This window comes from Carya illinoinensis, chromosome 13, assembly GCF_018687715.1.
Source record: "Carya illinoinensis cultivar Pawnee chromosome 13, C.illinoinensisPawnee_v1, whole genome shotgun sequence".
In the NCBI taxonomy this organism is placed as follows: Eukaryota; Viridiplantae; Streptophyta; class Magnoliopsida; order Fagales; family Juglandaceae; genus Carya; species Carya illinoinensis.
In genome coordinates, this window is record NC_056764.1 from 4,960,274 (window position 1) to 4,979,644 (window position 19,371).

The window sequence follows — 19,371 nt, forward strand, 5'->3', positions numbered from 1 at the left end:
GATAGATTATTAATACATATATATTATCTGATAGTATATATCTATTTCATATATGGTTCTCATATACTAATATATGAAATTATTAAATCTTATTGACTAATTATTGTACAAATTATCAAATATAACTATGAAATATATTTAATATACAGACATAAATATTAGGTTACATATTACATATTTAATTATAAAAGTGCTATACTTATATTATTAGGTAATACATCGCATAAACGAGCGGGTCTTAACGAGATTTAGCTGAGTTGAGTTGAGTTTTATTCGATATATATAATTTACTAATTGAGCAAGTATTTAGTTTTATGAATGACCTTTTTTTTAAATTTGTTTAAATCCTATTCGAATTTAATTGGACGAATGTAGAACGAACTATCAAAGAAAGTGATTTATTTACAGCCCTACTAAAAACAAACAAATGGGTCTAAGAGTTTGTTTATATTCAGATACGAGATGAGATAATTTTATATACAAATTAAAAATTAAATAAAATATTATTATAATATTATTTTATAAAATTGTTATATTTTAAAATTTTAAAAAATTAAATTATTTATTATATTTTATATAAAAAAATTTTAAAAATTATAATAAAAAAATTAAAATTAGATGAGAAGAAACAATCTCAATCAAAACCAACCCTAAGTTATACTCAATAATAAATTCGAAAATCTCTCTCTCTCTCTCTCTCTCTCTCTCTCCCTCTCTCTCCCCCTCTCTCTCTCTCTCTCTCATATAAATACCCCTGTTATAGGAAGAGAGTAACTTATAGGTGGCCGAAGGGGTATTTATATGAGAGAGAGAGAGAGAGAGAGAGAGAGAGAGAGAGAGAGAGAGCCCCTCCCTCACCCTAATAGCTCAGGACCAATAGCCCATTGAAGAAAAACTTGTACCCTGAAAGACCTTATTTACACACGATCACATTTTGATCGAATCTTCCCTTTCTTTTCTTTTATCTTTTCTCTCTCTTGAATGAGATATTCTTCTCATTTTCCTTAAGCAAAGTCGGGGTTGTGCCCACCATTATTATAAAAGGCACCTACAAATCTTTCTCTCTTTTCTCTTATTTTTTGAACTGCTGATTTTAAACGAGTGGTTTTTAATATTTGGCTTAAATTTGTGTTTATTTGGGCCTGGGACGTAAACATTAGGATTTTTTTTTAATTTTTTATTTTTTTCCCTTAAGTGAGCTTTCTGCTTGACACTTTTGGTGGTTAGTTTTTATAGGATTTGATCAGATCGTTAGTGGGAGAAACCCTTATTCTATTTTTTTTTTTTACATTATTAGGGTTACAAGCAGTGATTACTGTTTGTGCATATATTGGGAACTAGATTGTACAGCTAAGTTCCAATTGTTTTTTGAAATGGGACTCGTGGGTTCAGTGGCTTTTATTCTGGGTTCGAACATTGAATGTGCAAGATTGGATATCGGGAACTTCTTCTAAACAAGAACCAAGAGTTGCTTTAATATATATATATGTGTTGAACTCAAGGTTTCAAGATTTGTGTAATTATATATCTACACATGAATTTTGATGATAACAAATGAATTCAAAGAATAAAGAAGTCTCAAGCTCAAGTTATCTACACAATGGAGTCAAGCACATCAAGGAAACAAGCATGAGCAAGTAGGTAACAAGTTCACATTAAAATTATAGAGTAATGTTATAAATCTCTTAAAAATTCAAAATTAAGATTAAGGCTCAAAATTAATATTTTATCATAAAGCATTAAAATACATTTTCCACATGTGCATGAATATTTTTGAAAATTAAATTTTAAAATTTTAAAAGATGATTGATTGTCATCTTTTACATGTGCATGCCTTGATTAAAGGGTTGAACTTTGAAAATATTAAAGATGATTGATTGTCATCTTTCACATGTGCATGTTTTATTTGAATATTTTCAAAAGTGATTGATACTTTTTTTGACTTATGCAAAAGGTATATGATTTTGTTTGAAATATTTGAAAAGTAAAGTGTGCTCCTTTTGTCATACGCAAAAAGTAAAAGATTAGGTTTGATTTGTTTGAAAAGAAAAATGTGCTCCTTTTGTCATATGCCAAAAGTAAAAGATTAGGTTTGAAGTTTTTGAAAAATGAATGATGTTATATTTGACAATTGAAAAAGAATAATATTTTATTTGAATTTTTTGAAAAAGTGAATGATATTGTCTTTGACATGTGAATCTTTTTTAATTTGAATATGAAGTCTCATATGCCTATAAATAGATCATTTGAGAGATTCACATTCACAACATCCAGAGCATACAATATTCATTCAAAACTTTCATTCTCTCTTCTCTAAGCATTGAGCCTTAATCCTTGTTCATTTTGAGAGATATAGTTTGCGCTGTATTGTTCTTATTTCACTCATTGAAGAGTGTTTTCTGATAACCTACCCACTATCAGCTCTTGTACCAGAAAAATGGTGTGTATAACCCTTATGCGTGTAGAAAATGTTTTACACGGGAAATAGTTGAATCACCACGTGTAAGGTGATTGCAAGTGTAGAGGGTGTTCTACACGGATCCTTTATAGCAGTGTTGTTCAAATGTGTAATAGGTTTCTATCTCCACCTGAAAGAGGTTGAATAGTGAATTTGGGGATCCTCAAGGGGTAGCTTGAGGCGAGGACGTAGGCAGTGGGGCCGAACCTCGTTAACATACTGAGTTTGCTTCTTTCTTACCCTTACTCTTTATATTTATTACTGTTTCGTATTTTGTTTATATTTTATATTGTATATTTGATTTATAATTGTTATTTTTTTAAATATAACTCAATTCACCCTCCTTTTGTGTTAGTCATCTGGACAACAATATGCTTGATGCTTTTGTGGCACTGAGAATTCGTCTCTATTTAAAGGTTGTGGTGTGGTTTGCATTTGCTGCATATAGGTCATTAATCTTTAGTTAGGAAATGCTTCTGATACTGGTTTTGCTGCTGAGCAGGTAATCATTCTCTTTTGGTCTAGTGGGAAAGACAAGCCGATTGCTTGGGAATTGCTAAATTTGTCGACAAATCGTCCGGGTGAACATATATTGATTGAACATATTTATCTGGCTAGATACGCTCGAGCTAATCAGTGTTTTTACAGCGGATCATGAGCTTTGGAGCCTTGTGCGACTCTTTTCTTCGTCTCGGGGTTTAATTATTTGTGCAGTTAGAGAAATTCTGTTGGTGTAGTGTTGGTTTTGGATACTGGATATCAGGAATTCTGATTAGTTGTGGTGACTTTAAATGGTCATGGAATGATTTTTTGAGCTAGAAATTAGTACAAGGTCATGCTGCATGGACAGGAGCATAATTTATGGTTCTTTCCTTTGTTGGAACATCAGCTCCGAAAACTAGGTGAAACTTTTTCGCTGGCAGAAGGGTCCCACCTTCTCATTTCAAGGATCACGTGCAATGTCTCGCTGCTTTCCATTTCCCCTCCAGGATATGAAAAGAGGGCTAGAATTGATGATACAAACCTACTAACAAAGGTTTATATACCATGTTTTCCATTAACTGCGGTTGTTAGCTTCAGTTAGGTTCATTCCTCATTGGCTCTTGCTTATATGGGTTTTATGCGATCCTGCCTATATTGAATTGTATGTTTTATCAGTATGCTTTGACAAAAAAAAAAAAAATGGTATCTTTACGAGTATAGTGGAGGAAGTTTTAGGGGAATTATGGGTAGTACTTGAAACTTTTCTGCAAGACCGGAGAAACTTATTAGGAACCCTCGAACAATGAGGAATCTGACTAGTTTAGGAAGAACAATCATGCTTGGTGAAGTATAAACTACTGGGGTATTTACGCTTTGATTTTAATATTTACAAACTCATCCAACTTCTGCAAAGAGATGCTGACGTTGAAATTATTATTATGACCAATTTCTCCAAAATATCTTTGGAAATTCTGATGGATTCCCCATACGCTGGCCATTATTGTACCGTTTTTCTAATTCTTGCTTACTTATGACTTCTGCAATGTCTGTTACTCCTCCTTGGCACTTCAAAATGTTTGAAATGCTCCCTTTGATAGGAAGACAGGTATGCCTAAGGTTTATGCGTAGAGGTGCAGCATCTAATATTAAGACACAAATCAAGCACACATATCTAGAGAAGAAAGTGGGAATTATATGTTTAGCTCACAACTAAGGTCATGCCTTAGCCAAGAGGGAAAGACATGGATGCTAAATGGGTTGGATTAAAGGTTACAATAAACTCAAAGAATTGTTAAATGATTTTCTTGAGGTAATGTCTTTTCAAGGCTTTCTTAAGGAGGGGATAGGAAAACTTTGAATCTGCTTAACTTCAGCCTTCTAGGAGTCTTATTTGGTAGAATTTTAGTGGTGTCCATTTTCAGAAGAGAGCCTAATCTTTTGATGAGTCAGAAGTGAGCCTATTTGCCAAATATTTTAGGATAAAAAACTTGTATAGTTGTTCACTCAAGACTTGCTTATGGATAAAAATCTGAATGACCGAAATGATTAACACCGGAGAGGGACTAGAAAAATTTGGAAATGGACTTGGGCTGTTAAAAGTTGATACTATCAATCTCAACATTTACCATTGAATACTCCTGGATATGGAATTTCAAGTTTTTCCCTACCTTAAAGGATAGAACCTGGTAGTTCATGCATAGACCATTGAACGTAGTACATTAGCATGAGGCATCTATCTTGGAACTGAGATTGGATTTGCAAATTTTATGATGTTCATGAAGTTGTTCATTCTTCCATTCATGAGTGGGTGTCCCCCCCCCCCCGCCTCCCCCCCCCCCCAAAAAAAAAAAAAGCTCCCATATTTATTTATTTAGTCACTTTTCTATTTTAGTTTGTAACTTATTACTTCTTTTTATTATTAGCCAACTGTTTTCTGGTAATTAGACATAAGGATAAGGCATAAACCATATTAGTAGGGTCCTTGTTCATGAGATTGAACAAAATTTTTACTTCAGTTGTCCATAAGCATGACATAGACATAGTTACCATTTTCATATATGCATGAGTCTATTACCCTTACAGTTGGGACTCCTTACCCACCCTTGTTAGTTCTGTATGAATTTTCTATTTTGCCCCTAATTAGGTTTTTGTTGCAGGAGAAGCAAAAGGAGAAAAAACACAAAAAGGATAAGGACAGTTGAAAGAGGGAAGGTAAAAAGGACAAAGAGAGAAGTAAGGAAAAACATAGCGACAAGAAAGACCGAAAGAAAAAAACACCGAGACAAGGAGAGGAGTTGTGAAAAAGAAAAATACCGAACCTTGGATGAGAAAAGCATTGCAGGGCAGCGAAAGTGCTATATAGGGGAGAAGCTCGTTCAAAATCTGCAGAATGTTCAGATTAAGGATTCTAAATACATTCAGGAGTTGGCTAGGAGAATCAAGGATGAAGAAAAGGCAACGGAAAGCCAAGCAGTTTAGAAGATTACGGTAGCAGCTCAAAGGAAATCTGGATTTCCTGATAGGGTGGTGGAGACCAATATTGCCTTTCAACTGGAAGAAAAAGAGAAAATTAAGGATGAGAAAGAAAATTGTAGGAAGGCCAATGGACAAAGAAACTATGTTGATACAAGAAGTTTGGAGAATGGGATTGGTGGAAAGTGCTATCTTATGGATGACAAAAGAAATGAAGGAATTGTTAAGCCAATGGAGAAGGATGCTGAGAAGCAAAAGAAAAGGAAAGAGAATAACAAGCATGGGGAAAGTGATGGTAATGGTAATACACCCCAGCGTAAAGATCAAGAAAATAAAAGCAAATCAAAGGATAAAGACAGGGCTAAAGAAAAGAAAAAGGAAGAGAAATTGAAGGAGATAAATGAACACAGTAAATAGCAGCCTAAATTAAACGAAAGCGGCAAGGAGTCCCTTAATACTTGCAATGCTAAGCAATTAGAATTTTCAAGAATGAACGGCAACTGTTCTTTTAGTGAGGGCAATTTTGGAAAACACAAGGAGCTTGACAAAAATGGACTTACACTTGGTGAGTCCTATTTTATATCATACATTGATCACATTGCAGGACTTCTATTTAGACCCGTGATTGGAAAAACAAATTTAGTTTTGTTTGTACCTAAGGATGTTAATAAAGGTTTTATAGTACTTAATGGTCCTGTAAACAACCATTTGTTGTGGGCTACTGGTGATGTCTGTTCCTAATCCTAAAAAAAATCTTCTTAGCTAAATCTTGATCTCAAGTTACTGTGTTTGCTTTTTGGGCTCCTGGTCAGATGATGTGGTCACGACTCACGTGCTTAGTTTTTGCTTCCTTTTTGGGAGAAAAAATCTTTTGGCTCTAGATCTTAGCTTCTTACTCATTTAAGTTTCTCACAGACAACGGAATTCGGCCTCATAAGTTGTCGAGATCTGTCTGCTTCTCTCATCCTGTCATGGAAAATGGAAGGAAATTGGAAGCATGCCAAACTGTCAGTCAGGTAACATGTGGGAAGCAGGTCATTGCCAATAATTTTCAACTGGACATCAAGGAGCACAGGGCTAATGGTTTTGTAGGTTTGCAAAGACCAAATGCATTTTCAATGATGTCTTCCTCCACTTTAACAGTCTATAAGAATGGTGAAGCATCTGCGAAACAACCTTTCGTTGGAAGTCAAACACTGAATGCATGCTCAACAAGGCCTAAATCTCCTCGTGTACAAGTTTATGCTAATGGTGAAGCATCTACAAAACCACCACATCCTGACTCAAAGTATCTAATTCAGATACTTTCTATGCCATAAATGGAAGAGTGGTCTGGTTTTAATGGACAGGATTGGTTGTTCAGCAACAATTGTCTGCAGTCAAAGAAACCCAAAGCGGGTTCTCCCCACGTTGAAAGGACACAACATGTGTGGGCAGAAGCTTTGCAGATAGAGTCTGCTGATGTTTATGCTCTGCCCTATGTCATTCCATTTTAATAGATATTGGATGGATATGAGTTAGACTTCTATTGTTCCATGGTAGATCTTATTTCACGGGGCTGTCCGCGGATGTATAATGGCATCTAGGTCCTGACTCCTGAGGCTATTAATCTACATCTGCTTTCACTTTCGTATTCATTCCATATCAGTTCATTGAGATACGTCATATGTGTGTTTATATATTGCACCCGATATCTATAGCATTAAGTAATGTTCTTTTGACTTTCATTCATTGATATTCGATTGATGCTAATTATTTTTGGCGCATATTTTCAGGACCGGTCTAATGGATTTGTGCTTACTTAGGGAGCTGACTACAGACTTCTTTTTGGAAGAAACATCATCATCCAAGAGTACTCAGTAGAAAAATATGTCTATATAAAAAATGATGGAACGAAAGTTCTGTTGCCTTAAAAGACTGGAAATTAACAATAAGAAGAAACATAGGGTTACGAAGGCTTGTTCGCCAACTTTTTCTCCCCATTTTTTTGCCTTTCATGTTGACATTGACATTTGACAAAAGTGATATACATATGTTTTGAAAGAGAAAGTATTACTGTGAGAATGTCATAAAGAGATCTCACAAAAAGAAATGATACATTAGATTTATTTTACAATAAAAATAATTTTAATATTTTTTTAATTCAAGTAGTCTTACAATCTAATGTATTTAATTAAATCACATAAATTTGAATGATCTTTTTGTGATTAAAATATTTTTCTCTTAATGATGCATGCAGAATACGGGATAGGAACTTAACAAGGGATACGAACTGAACAAGGGAGTGTATAAGTAGGGGTGACAATATGTTACACAATCTGTTAATTCAACACGAACATGATACAATAATAGCATGTTAGGGTTTAGCTTTAACGGGTTTGAGTCAAAACGGGTTGACACGTTAATACATGATTATTTAACGGGTTGATAACAGGTCAACCTGTTTTGACCCTTTATAATCTGTTATGACACATTAAGAAAGTTAAAATTATAATTATACCCTTATACCTAAAAGTAAACTTGTTAGAATTTCCATTTTGATACTTTTATTGTTTGGATTGTAATTATGGACTTATAATTAGTTTTATAATTTTTATAGATATTATGATTTTAAATTTTATATAAAATTATGTTAAATTTAATCAGGTCAAACAGGTTAATTTTGGGCCTATTCAACCAATTTACATAAACAGTTTGAAAATAATCGTATTGTATTGTGTTAACATATTTTGTAATATTTACTAATAGGTCAAAACGAGTTGACACGACATGACCCGTTATGTTAATGAATCATGTTAAGGTTTAAGATTTTGATACGATAAGTTTAAGGGTCGGATTAGAATTAACCTATATAGTATAATATACATATTTTGACATGATCCCTTAACACGATTTGACATACCTATATCTAGGCTCTCAATTAAAATTATGTTTAGATATTAAGGTGATCTCAGATATTCTGTGAATAAATAGAATTTTATTTTTAAGAAGAAATCAACAACTAGTATAATATAATAAGTTTTTTTTATTCTATAGATTAAACTAGTAATCATAAATTGTCAAGAAATTACTATGTTTCATTATCAATCATTGATTTAATCCTCTAAAAAAGACAGTTCAAAAAGAAAAATCCTCGGGAGAAAGGCGCAAACGTCAACCATCAATACACTCGCCTTGCTCCCCTCCCCCAACATAAAACCTAGGACGTGTCCCCCAAAGTCAAAGCTGCCACATGGCATGACCACACGTGGCATTCTGATGGCACAGCACTAACTACTGAAGTCCTTCGTTAACCACCCGCTCAAGGCCTCAATTCAGTCTCATTAAACTCTTAGTGCAGAAGAAAGTACCGCCCGCAGTTCAATCACACCTCTCTCTCTCTCTCTCTCTCTCTCTCTCTCTCTCAAACAAGCAAGCAAGCATGGGTGGTGATGCGATCATCCCTCCTACTTCTACTTCTGGTACATACTCTCTCTTTCAATTCCCCAGCGTTTGGTTCTCTGGAAAATTTGACATGCTATAATATATCTTTAGAAAAGAAATCATTTCTTAGCTTTTCTCTCGCTTTTTCTCTCGGACTTAAACGAATACAAACTGGGCATCTGTGATTGTAAGCCGATTATGGGATTGTAATAACCAATTGCACTTTCTGATTCTGCAGGGGAAGATTCGTCCTCGCTAGAGCAAGACTTCTCACAAGTGCCATCACAAGCCCCTACTTTTCTTAGGCATGTCGACAGGAGTATATTCCTTTCTTCTTCGAGATCATTTTCTTTCCCTAACCCTCTGTTTATTTACGGAGAAATTGAGGAAAGTGGACTCCTCTGAATTGACTTATTGGGAAAAAAAAAAAAAAAAAAAAAAAAAAAAGAACCCCAAGATCGTTGTTATACAAAAAAGAGCCTCGAAATTATGTGTTGTCTATTATTTTGGTTTACGTAGAACCTTATAAACTTACTTGACCGTATTTGGTTGTCTTAGGCTCACTGCGAGAGGCAATCTCTCAAGTACTAAATGCTAAGTATTCATTTTTTTTTTTTACATTGCCTCAATTTCTACTTATGAAAAGACTAATTTACCTCAATTTTTCTTAAAAGACAAAATATGGTTTATCGGAAATTTGTGCTGTGCTGTTGGAAGTTTGAATGAGTTTCTGGTTTTCAATGGAACAGGGATAATATAAGCATGAAAGTTGAGGATGGAACTGACAACGCAGACAGTTTGATGGTTTTTGAGGAACTTGACGAAGTCTGCAGTCAGTTTTCTCCCGCATCTTTGGATTTTGAGGCCAGGAGGAGAAACAGTTGTTATAGAGAAGTCCTGCAGAATTATAATGAACTGAGGATTCGTAGCGAGAATTTGAAAGAGACGAAGAGCAAAATCTTGAGGTACTGATGTAATAGTTTAGTGGAAATTTTTGCAGTCTTAAAAAGGGTAGTTGTGGTAGATGAAGCAGTATTTAAATGTGTAGGTTTATACCATATTTTTTTTCAGAAAAAAGCTTCTCTGGTGTTGTTACAGCGGTTTATTTTTTATTCGATTTCATTCTGTTAATAATCTGTATGACGTTGTTTGGTTCTCTCGAATGCTTGTTAGCTTCTCTCGAATGCTTGTTAGCATGTAAAACATAGTTTTATATTCCCTTAGGAATGAAAAATGAATGTCTTGTATATTGTGAATAAGAGGTTAAGGTTCAATTTTCCTGTTCTCTAAATAAGAGTCTAATAAATCCTATCAAAGTACAGGATATATGCTCGCACTCAAGCAGAAACTGAAAAATTGAGAGAATGTACTTCTCTTTTGTCAAGCCATGCTTGTATGGTAAAAATAATCTAAACAAGTTGAAAAGATTGAGAAAAATTACACAAGTATTTCTGGAAGAGTATTTGTTTAAGGCTAGGTACCCTTTTGATTACCAAAAAACTACAGTACATTAAAAATTATTGTCATGCACTAAAAAAGTCATAACATTCCTTAAAGACTTTGTTTTTCATTGTGCTAGTGACCAATATTATGCTTAGTACAAAATGACATGGTAGATTATCCTTGACAGCTACACACCTGGAGCATGGATTGAGAATGTGGGTGGCTTGCAGTTGGCTGATTATGATGTCCCAAAGACAACGTCACTCATATTAATTGGTCCTAAAGGATCTGGGAAAAGCAGTCTTGTAAATAGGATCTCCAAGGTGTTTGACGAAGATAAGTTTGCAATGGAAAGAGCACAAGTATCATGTATGATTCTATGTAATTTGATTTGAATGCCAGATGTGAACCTTATAAGGATGCCTTCTTTGCATTTTCCTAGGATATGGGGATAAATTTAGTCATTTATTTCTATAGTTCCAATCTCTTTGAGTGTTGTGCCAGATACATCTGTCGGGGATGGAACCCACTTCCTTCAGGAATATATGATTCCAAAAGGCTCCATGTCGTTTTGTCTTTATGACACCCGCAGTTTGTCTGATGATTCATCTGAGAACACTGAAATGCTAAAGCGGTGGATGACAAAGGGTGTTCTTCATGGGGATCCAGTTGTCAGGTCTGACTTTTGGAGTAAAGAACTTGTAGGGTTTTATGATTTGTTTATTATTCAATCAATTCCTGTCTGTGAATTGCTTCTCAGGGATTCTGATAGTGCGAGTTTAAGAACCTACATGAAGGGCAAAGCTCGCTGGAACATTTTCCTGTCAAGGGAGGTCAGAATGGTCAACTCTGTCATAGTTGTTGTTAATGGAATTTCTGTTTTGAAATCAATGGATAGTAATGATGAGTCAGACCTGAAGTATACCCAGACAATTGCTGCAGCATTTAGCTGCCCATACTTGTCATTCAAAGGTATTAGGACATCCTTGATTCCTTTTCTGTGGTTATGTCTTTTTGAACTTCATGCAAATATTTTTTACTATGGGAACTTCTTGGCACCAGTTTTTTGTTATATTTAAAAATTTATAAATACGGTACTATGAGGGAAAAGAATACACTTTCTATCGACAGGAAATCCTTATAGTACTGGCCAAAGAAACATATAATATTGAAGTGGAGAGGCTTATTTCATAAACTTCCTCGACAAAAAAGGAAGCCAAAATATCTGGTAATTAAATATAAGACTAACATTCCAGGAATCATCGAGAATAATTTAACAGAATGAGAGTTAGGATCACATAAGGTGATGATAAGGGGCTTTAAGCTGAATCAGTTTTTGCACAATGAGCTAATTACCTTAACCTTTTAATGTTTTCTTTCCTTCTGAATGTGTTTCCAATTCAATTGATGGAATCGCAAATTCTCATGTTAGAACAAGGGTTAATTTCACCTTTTCCACTCGTGGTATGTAACGAGTTTTGATTGTCAATTGTGTAATTCTGTTCCCATCGAGAATTGAATGGAGTTTTCCCATATTTCAACCCGAGAATCTAATAGAGACATTACTGTCAAGATTCTGACCGAAGAATTAGACCTTCCATGCCCTTGCCTAAAAGTGATGCTTTGCTCTGTTACCATTATTTAAAATCTACCTTCAAATCTTTCATGTGAAATCAGAAAATTATGTGTTTCAAGAAAAATACATCTGTGATTTGGAAAAGTGGACTTTACCCACTCAGTCTTTAGGAGAAGGGCATCTTACCACCTGCGTTTTGTGTAATTGTTGCATCATTTTATTTGTTGGCATAAATTTTTTTTTTTTTATGCTAAGAGAAAATATCTCAAGTCAATAAAGTTTTACTTTTGAAACCAAATGTCGACAAATTGAATTCACTCTGTATCATGCGTGGCTGAAGTATGATTCGCCTTATAAAGAAATACTCTTGGGTCCATTATCACCGTCAAAGTGAACTCTGCAGGATTATGAGATATTTGAAACTTGCCTCTTACTTATGGTAAGAAGATTGTAATAAAAGGTTGAAGACTTGGAGGGACATAAGGCTTGTGTTGGTGGAATAATAACTGAGTGGTTATTTTTTCTTCAGACTGTAGCTTGGTCAGAAATGATCCCATAATTTACATGTTATATGATAGAATGAAGCTACTTAAGTATAGATGCTGACTGCTGCTGCCATAAGCCGGTCAGAAAAGATATAATGTGTTGTTGCCCATGGTGAGCAGATGTGATTGCTTGGTAATGATGGCTGAATACTCCTATTTTACTTACAGATGACAAGCCTGTTGTTGTTGTTACCCATGGTGATCTACTTTCGCTGTCAGACCGTGCTCGCGTCCGTGTCTATTTGGGAGAGTTGCTGGGTATTCCACCTGCAAAACAGATTTTTGACATTCCAGGTGACAGTTAATCTAGGCTTCTAGCTCCTTTTTTACTTGAAACGAAAAAGAATTGTGATGCTGGGGTCTTGGTTAGAGAGAGATTATAATTTTTTGGTTTATTATTTCCCTTTGTCCTTACAGAAAGCTCTGATCCAGTTACTGATTTGACAATAATTGACATGCTACGCTTTTCCCTTGAGCGCGCTGATAAGAATCTTCCTCGTAAGAGCTGGATAATGAATAAGGTGTGGTCTTTACTCCTCTTTTTTTTTTTTTTTTTTAACCTCAAGTTTCAATCCTTATGGGGTCATTTGGGTTTTTCTTATCTCCAAAGTGGCAGTGTATGTGGCATGGCATGAATTCCTCATTCTTCTGCATCATTGGGGGGATGTTACCACATTACTATCGATAGATCACACTCTCACCACCACTGCATCGAGATTCTCTAGTTTATAAGCACCTAATTGAATAAGTTTGTGGAATTTTAGTATGTTCACAATGACATCATACTTTACAAACAATTCTATACCCAAGATCAGGATGATTTGATTCCTGAACAACTTGCTGGATTCTGAAATTCCAGTATTAACAGCACTACATCCAATGCTGTTTTTATCACTCAGTTATTTTCTCTTTTCCTAATTTTTTTTCTGGATATATATTTCATTTTCCACTCAAATTCTTTCCTTCTTTGGGTAGTATGCTGCTGTATGGGCAGTGAAAAACCTCTGAAGTTAATGTTGCAATTTAAAATTTCCTCATCTAGAAAGTTGACTTGAAATTCCCATCTATGCGGTTGGATAGTAGCATTGGTTCAAATAAATTTAACTGCAGTTTACTTGTTATATATGTAGGTCTATGTTGCATTAAGATGTTCAAAGGGTCCTTATATTATTGAGTGGTTTGATTTTCATCATGTGGAAACAACCATGCCCTTATACTTAGTAGCCTGATATGTCATACCGTGGATAAATTTAGTCGCCTTGGGGTGAGACAAATTTTATGCTGGTGAAGGTTGTTTTTTGGTGAGATTTTGATTGAATTTGAACTTTGCAGCATGTTGAAGATTGATTAAATTATTTTAGTCAAGATCAAATGCGAACTTTCTTGTTAGTCTTGCTGGGTGATGGCGTGATGCATGACTCAATATTTAAGATAAGTTATTATATATAGGGTGAAGACGACAGCATCTGCATGGCCATTAACCTTAGTTCATTTTAGTTGTGGTAGGAGTATTGTCTGAGTTTCTATCAATTTTTTATAACTTGCGTGTTCTGTGTATGATGCTGTCCGTGTGCATGCCTGAGGGCTTGGGTAGGGAACCGGAGTCTCAATATGGTATTTTGTAATAGTTATCTGGGGTTTTAGAATGGCCTAGAACTGAGCCTAAAATCTGTATGGAAGTTTATATAAATTTGACAAATTTTCAGTTGCCTGTAGAGGTATGTGCAAATAAATTCACTGGCTTTTGCTGGTTCGGGTTAAAACTTGTGGCAATTTCTACAGCTCAAAAAATTAACATTTTATGTTGTCCAGCTGGTATAAACCACATGATATGGCCATTGCTAACTTTGGATAATCAATTATAGTGCTGGCTCAGAAGGTAGGCTGATTGTGGGAATTTATATGCAGGTTCGGACACCATCTCCATCTGCATGTATATTGATATTAATAACCCTGGGGATTGTCATCATCTCAGTTTATGTGCACCATGCACATATTCACCGTGTCCATCGAGGAAAGGCTCATCGAAAAGCTCGCATAGCTTCTCCTAAACAAGAAATAAATTGGCATTCAATTCGGCACTTGTGGTTGGGGTAGAATATGCTACAAACAAGAATGCTTCCATGTCTATGTATATACATACATACATACATACTTACTTATACATATATATACATGTATACATGCACTCGTGCGCACACATAACACGCATATATATATATGATGTTGTATTGGTTTTTATATCCTTACCTATTCTTGTCTGGTAAAGTAGTCTTTGCAAATTGCCTATATTGTGATGGACACGCCCATTTCATAACCATATAACTTGATACATACTTAACCGACTAAAAATCAGTTTAATGCATTTGATTTCCATAGGGCGAATGCATAATTAGACCCCATAGTTTTTGTTCAATTGTCTAGTTTTATTTTAGTTTGCAGAATAAGCTAATTTTGAAACACGTAAAGGTCTTTGCGAGCTTAAATAGCAGTAACAGAGTGAGAGCTTAATAACCTAATCCGCTAAACTGGTTTCGTTCGAGGGTTTGCTGGGAAGATTTGTTCAAAAAATCAGTATGGAAACAATAGCATGCCCTGGAAATTTCTCTTCCGGAGGGTTTATGCTACAAGCATAAAATTCTTATTCTAAGATACTCAATCATAGTATTTCCGTTCAAGTGCAAATTCTCTGCACCACTGACACAAAACTTGAGCAAGACAAAACTTGTCTTCAAGTCTCTGAGAAGATTCAACACAGCTACTTATCCCTGTCATATCTTCACCACAAAGGCAAAGGAATGACAGGAAGAATCATCATCCTACAGTAGAAGTGTTTGGAATGCTCTGCAAAAATATAGCCCTTGCAGCAGGATCAGTTGAAAATAGGCCCATTTCTGCAATTGTAGCCGTACTACTTCCAAACTTCTCAACCCCTCTAGATATCATACAGGTGTGGTTGGCCTCCACAACTACCATTACATCTCCACCTAACAGCAATGCAACGCTCTCTGCAATTTGCCTGGTGAGTCTTTCCTGTACTTGGAGTTTGAAACCATAAAAATGTACTATCGACTGTAACCGGGATTTTGCAATGGGATTGAATCCTTCGGTACTGAGGTATCCTATATGCACCACACCATGAAAAGGAAGTAAATGATGCTCACACTGAGACCAAAACGACAAATTCAGTTCAGAATGGATCTGCTTTTCATACCGGGTGACTTCTCCATGGGGTGTCCGAAGATCCATCCTACCACCAGCAAAGCCGTTCTGCTTCATCTCCAAATTACTATTTTGGAAGTTCACTAACCACTTCACAAAACGACAAGGAGTTGCTAAAAGCTCTTTCCTCAGTGGATCCTCGCCCAGAGACCTGAGAATTGAAGCTACGGCGGTAACCATGACTGGATTGGCTGGTCCATTGTCAGAGGAAGTTTTCTCACCCGAGGAAGATTGTGATGGACACCAACATTGATCGTGTGAATCTCTTCTATGATCTTTCTTCATATCTATGCCTCGATATTTCAGAAGACTAAAAAAATCACCCCAAATTTCTGCACACTCATTTTCAAAAACCCCTGAACCTGAACAAACCTGAACCGTTACCCATCCTTGGTGATTGGACTCAAGAAACACATATTCCATGTTAGGGAAATGGATGTGCAAACATTGGAGAATGACAGCAACGCCTGCTGGTTTGATGGCATGGTGCAATGCTGAACAAATTTCATTTGCCAGACGCTGTGGGTCTTGGAGGCGTTTTCCAAATACATCAGCTACTCGGGAAAGCTTACTTAAGCCAACAACTCGTTGACCAGAAGGGACGTAACCCACATGACACTTCACCTGAAATGGAAGCAAGCATGACTCACAGTATGAGAAGAGGTCAAGATCTCGAACAATCACAAGTCCACCTACACCTCCAGCATGACCAACTCCGCTATCCAGACCAGCTTCAGGGAATAAAGCACCTTGGACAATTTCGTTCACCTTTTGTCGATAACCTATATATAGTAACAAAGATATAGGAGTAAGTAATTTGATGTCAGGGCTTCATATCAAGGTGAGCAAGGTATTTTAGATGACAAAAACATTTTTTGATAATTAAGTAGTCTTCTTTTCTTTTTTTGAAAATAGATACTTTATTCATATCTTGCATTTGCAGCAAAATAACCTATGATAACCATTCTCGTAAAAAATAATGAAGAAAGAGATCCGTATAGGACTAGAACCGAGGACATCTGGCCAAAAAGGAACATAAATCAAAAGAATCACTCAATTCGTTGAGGAGAGCAACAAAAGCATGAACAAGTATATACGCCTATCACCATCTCAGAGACTCAACGTTCTCCGTTAAGAAACATGATAGGACAGCAATTGTGTAGTATCAACATGCAAAGCGTAAAATGATTGGCATAAAATAGCAAGACGTTGATTGTTGAGAATCTTTTATCAGTGAACAGTATGTTAAAAAGTGAACAGTATCAACATGCATAGTTTAAAATGATTGGTATAAAAAAGAAAGAACCGAACAACGAAAATGTAAAAAATTTACCTATTCTACTGGTTCATTACAGGTGATAATACGTCAAGATGATAAGATTCAAGTGCAATAAATCTGAACAAATTAACTAATATTCAGTTATGAAAATAGGGACGGTTGAACAAGGTGAAGGCCCAGTAAAGCACCTCTGGTTCCTTCTCGAAGGGCCTTGGCGACTCGAAGAGGGGTCTTCCTCAGACCTTCCCTGTTAACATCCTCCCCTAAACCCCGCAACAGAACTTTCACAGCATTCTCAATGTCTATAGTCTCCGGCTCTGCTTCAAATCCCAGCTCCGTGCAACCCAGTTTCACTTCATTCTCAAGCTCCTCATCGAAGTGCCCCTCTTCCAAAGCGCCCATTGACAGACCTCAAATCCCCCAACTAAAACAGACCCAGTTACCAAATTTCAACAAACGAACTTAAATAAATCCTCCCAATAACCAAAAGTCAGCAATAATCAGCACGAAAATTTAAAATTGGAGGCACCCAGGTGAAGAATAAAGGCAAAGGAAAGGTAGGTCATGCAGGATCCGGATAAGTTCTCAAACAAATCCGAACCTGATAAGAAACCGATAAAAATATTCAAAATTTAAGCTACCCACATCAAAATGATCCGAACCAATCTTGCGATTGGTACGATACAGAGTATTGAAAATAAGAATATCCAAGATATTAGCTACCCAGAGGAATAAGAAGAGAAAGGTTCGAATGGGCGCACGGATCAAACCAACAAAAGAAGAAAACGGGTATAAATAAGAGAAGGACTAGGAGAGAGAGGGAGAGGGGGGATGGATGCAATTGGGAAGAGAAACGTAGGAATGCCGCTGATTTTAAAAGGAAAAATATAGTTGAAGCATAATTGTGTATTAAATTGTGTATTAATATGACGTGATTAGTTAAAAAATAAATTTTATAAAAAATAATAATAATTTAAATTTTAAGTATGAATAAATTAATATTAATGTAATTATATTTATACATAACAAAACTCTCTTTAGAATGTGTGGATTCTTAGATTTCTTTCATCCTGAAAGTGGGCCTCACTTTGCACCTAGAAAGAAAGTGAAAACGAGGTGCATATTGTACTACAGCTGAGGATCAGGGTCGGTACACAAATCACACACATTCGCTGTCTTTATTGTCTTCTCATTTTCCTACGTCTGCTCAATTTACTTCCCTTAATAACCAATAAATAAACATACCAGGGAGGACCAGAATTAAAAGTTGTGGTGTGTTACATAAGAGAAATGATTGTTGTAGTTGTGATTGTGTAAGTATCATACAGTCTTTTTAAAAAAAATAAATTAATATAAAATTCACATAAAAAAAAAATTAATTTTTTAATTATAAATTTTATTTTTTTAAAGTGATTATATAGCATTTATATACTCTATAACGGTATATAATATTACTTTAATTTAAAATAGTTGGTTGGAATATGGAGGTGATTGGTTTTCTACGCAGACTAAAGTGGAAAATATGGTGGGATTCAAATACCAACATAGATGCGTGGTAGGGAAGAGACTGGTACACTCCACCAACCCACAAACGACAAATTTAGGATTTATACAATTCTTTTAACGTTAGAGCATTAGACACGTAAAGTCATTTCCACCATTTATTATGCTGTAGCAAAGCCCTATTTATTATGCTGTATTTAATGCTATTTTAATCAAACTTACTTAACAGCGATCGATTATAAAGACATGGTGAAAATTTTCTCACCTTTCACGACATGAATATATTCCTCAAACTTAGACAAGAGCGTTGCGTCAAGGTCTCATAAACTTACTAATTAACATGAGCTATTAATGTATATGGCCTGGTTTATATGTCGCTTGAAACTCTCAAATTATGACAAGAACTCGAGGGACCTTATCCCACTTTACACATATATCACTCCATCAACGCCCCAATGCATAGAGAATGAATGTTAGTCACTGACAGGTAAAAGGCCGATTGCATTTAATGTTATTTGACAAATTTACTTAATAACTAAAAATGATCTAAGCTCATCTTACGAGAAAAAGACTCTCTTACATATTAGTCTAAATGTGAAAGTATTTAGGCCCCGTTTAGTTGTAAGACTCGGTTGAGATTAATTTAATTTAGCCTAATTTTAAATTAAGTCTAACATCTATTTCAAACAACCAATTCTCAAATTACAAAATTCATATCAATTCAAAACCTCCTTATACATGAGATCCACAATATTTTTTAATTTTTTATAAATAGTATTAAACTCATCTTAATATCCAAAACACATCTCATTTTAAATGGGCTCCATATAACTCACTCTACTTACTCAACTTACTACTATTCATAAAGAATTTAACTTAACTCAACTCAACTCAACATCTAAATATAATCTTAAATGAGAAAATTAATACATGAAATGAATTATATAATATATATTAATTATTTAAT

The 19,371-nt window shown here is 35.3% G+C and overlaps 2 protein-coding genes and 1 pseudogene across 4 annotated transcripts; 2 read left to right on the forward strand and 1 right to left on the reverse strand.

Annotated features, from left to right (window-relative positions):
- Nucleotides 1–3,226: 3,226 nt before the first annotated feature.
- Nucleotides 3,227–6,276, forward strand: LOC122292692 (annotated as a pseudogene).
- A 2,435-nt stretch (nt 6,277–8,711) lies between these two features.
- LOC122291882 lies at nt 8,712–14,649 on the forward strand. 3 transcript variants are annotated; one of them, XM_043099911.1, is made up of 9 exons: nt 8,712–8,874; nt 9,075–9,141; nt 9,586–9,801; nt 10,467–10,648; nt 10,757–10,955; nt 11,040–11,251; nt 12,569–12,694; nt 12,818–12,921; nt 14,309–14,649. In XM_043099911.1, exons 1-9 carry the CDS (start codon nt 8,835–8,837, stop codon nt 14,495–14,497), a joined length of 1,335 nt encoding a protein of 444 aa, XP_042955845.1. In that variant the 5' UTR covers nt 8,712–8,834; the 3' UTR covers nt 14,498–14,649. The 3 variants fall into 3 exon arrangements, with proteins under 3 accessions (XP_042955845.1, XP_042955846.1, XP_042955847.1); XM_043099912.1 differs by having other exon boundaries at nt 8,713–8,874; nt 10,784–10,955; XM_043099913.1 differs by lacking the exon at nt 8,712–8,874 and having other exon boundaries at nt 9,090–9,155.
- Nucleotides 14,650–14,886: 237 nt separating this feature from the next.
- Nucleotides 14,887–17,738, reverse strand: LOC122291881 (GTP cyclohydrolase 1-like). The gene is made up of 2 exons (XM_043099910.1): nt 17,090–17,738; nt 14,887–16,404 (listed from the first exon to the last, which is right to left on the reverse strand). The coding sequence occupies exons 1-2, from the start codon at nt 17,301–17,303 to the stop codon at nt 15,215–15,217; spliced, it is 1,404 nt and encodes a 467-aa protein (XP_042955844.1). The 5' UTR covers nt 17,304–17,738; the 3' UTR covers nt 14,887–15,214.
- Between the last annotated feature and the right edge of the window lie 1,633 nt (nt 17,739–19,371).

What these genes read in the sequence shown, in the direction of transcription:
- LOC122291882 (XM_043099911.1), top strand. Translation starts at nt 8,835, where the DNA reads ATGGGTGGTGATGCGATCATCCCTCCTACTTCTACTTCTG. An exon ending in ACGAAGAGCAAAATCTTGAG is followed by an intron (nt 9,802 to 10,466) that starts GTACTGATGTAA and finishes TATCCTTGACAG; the next exon opens with CTACACACCTGGAGCATGGA. An exon ending in AGAGCTGGATAATGAATAAG is followed by an intron (nt 12,922 to 14,308) that starts GTGTGGTCTTTA and finishes ATTTATATGCAG; the next exon opens with GTTCGGACACCATCTCCATC.
- LOC122291881 (XM_043099910.1), bottom strand. Translation starts at nt 17,303, where the DNA reads ATGGGCGCTTTGGAAGAGGGGCACTTCGATGAGGAGCTTGAGAATGAA. An exon ending in CCTTCGAGAAGGAACCAGAG is followed by an intron (nt 16,405 to 17,089) that starts GTGCTTTACTGG and finishes TACTATATATAG; the next exon opens with GTTATCGACAAAAGGTGAAC.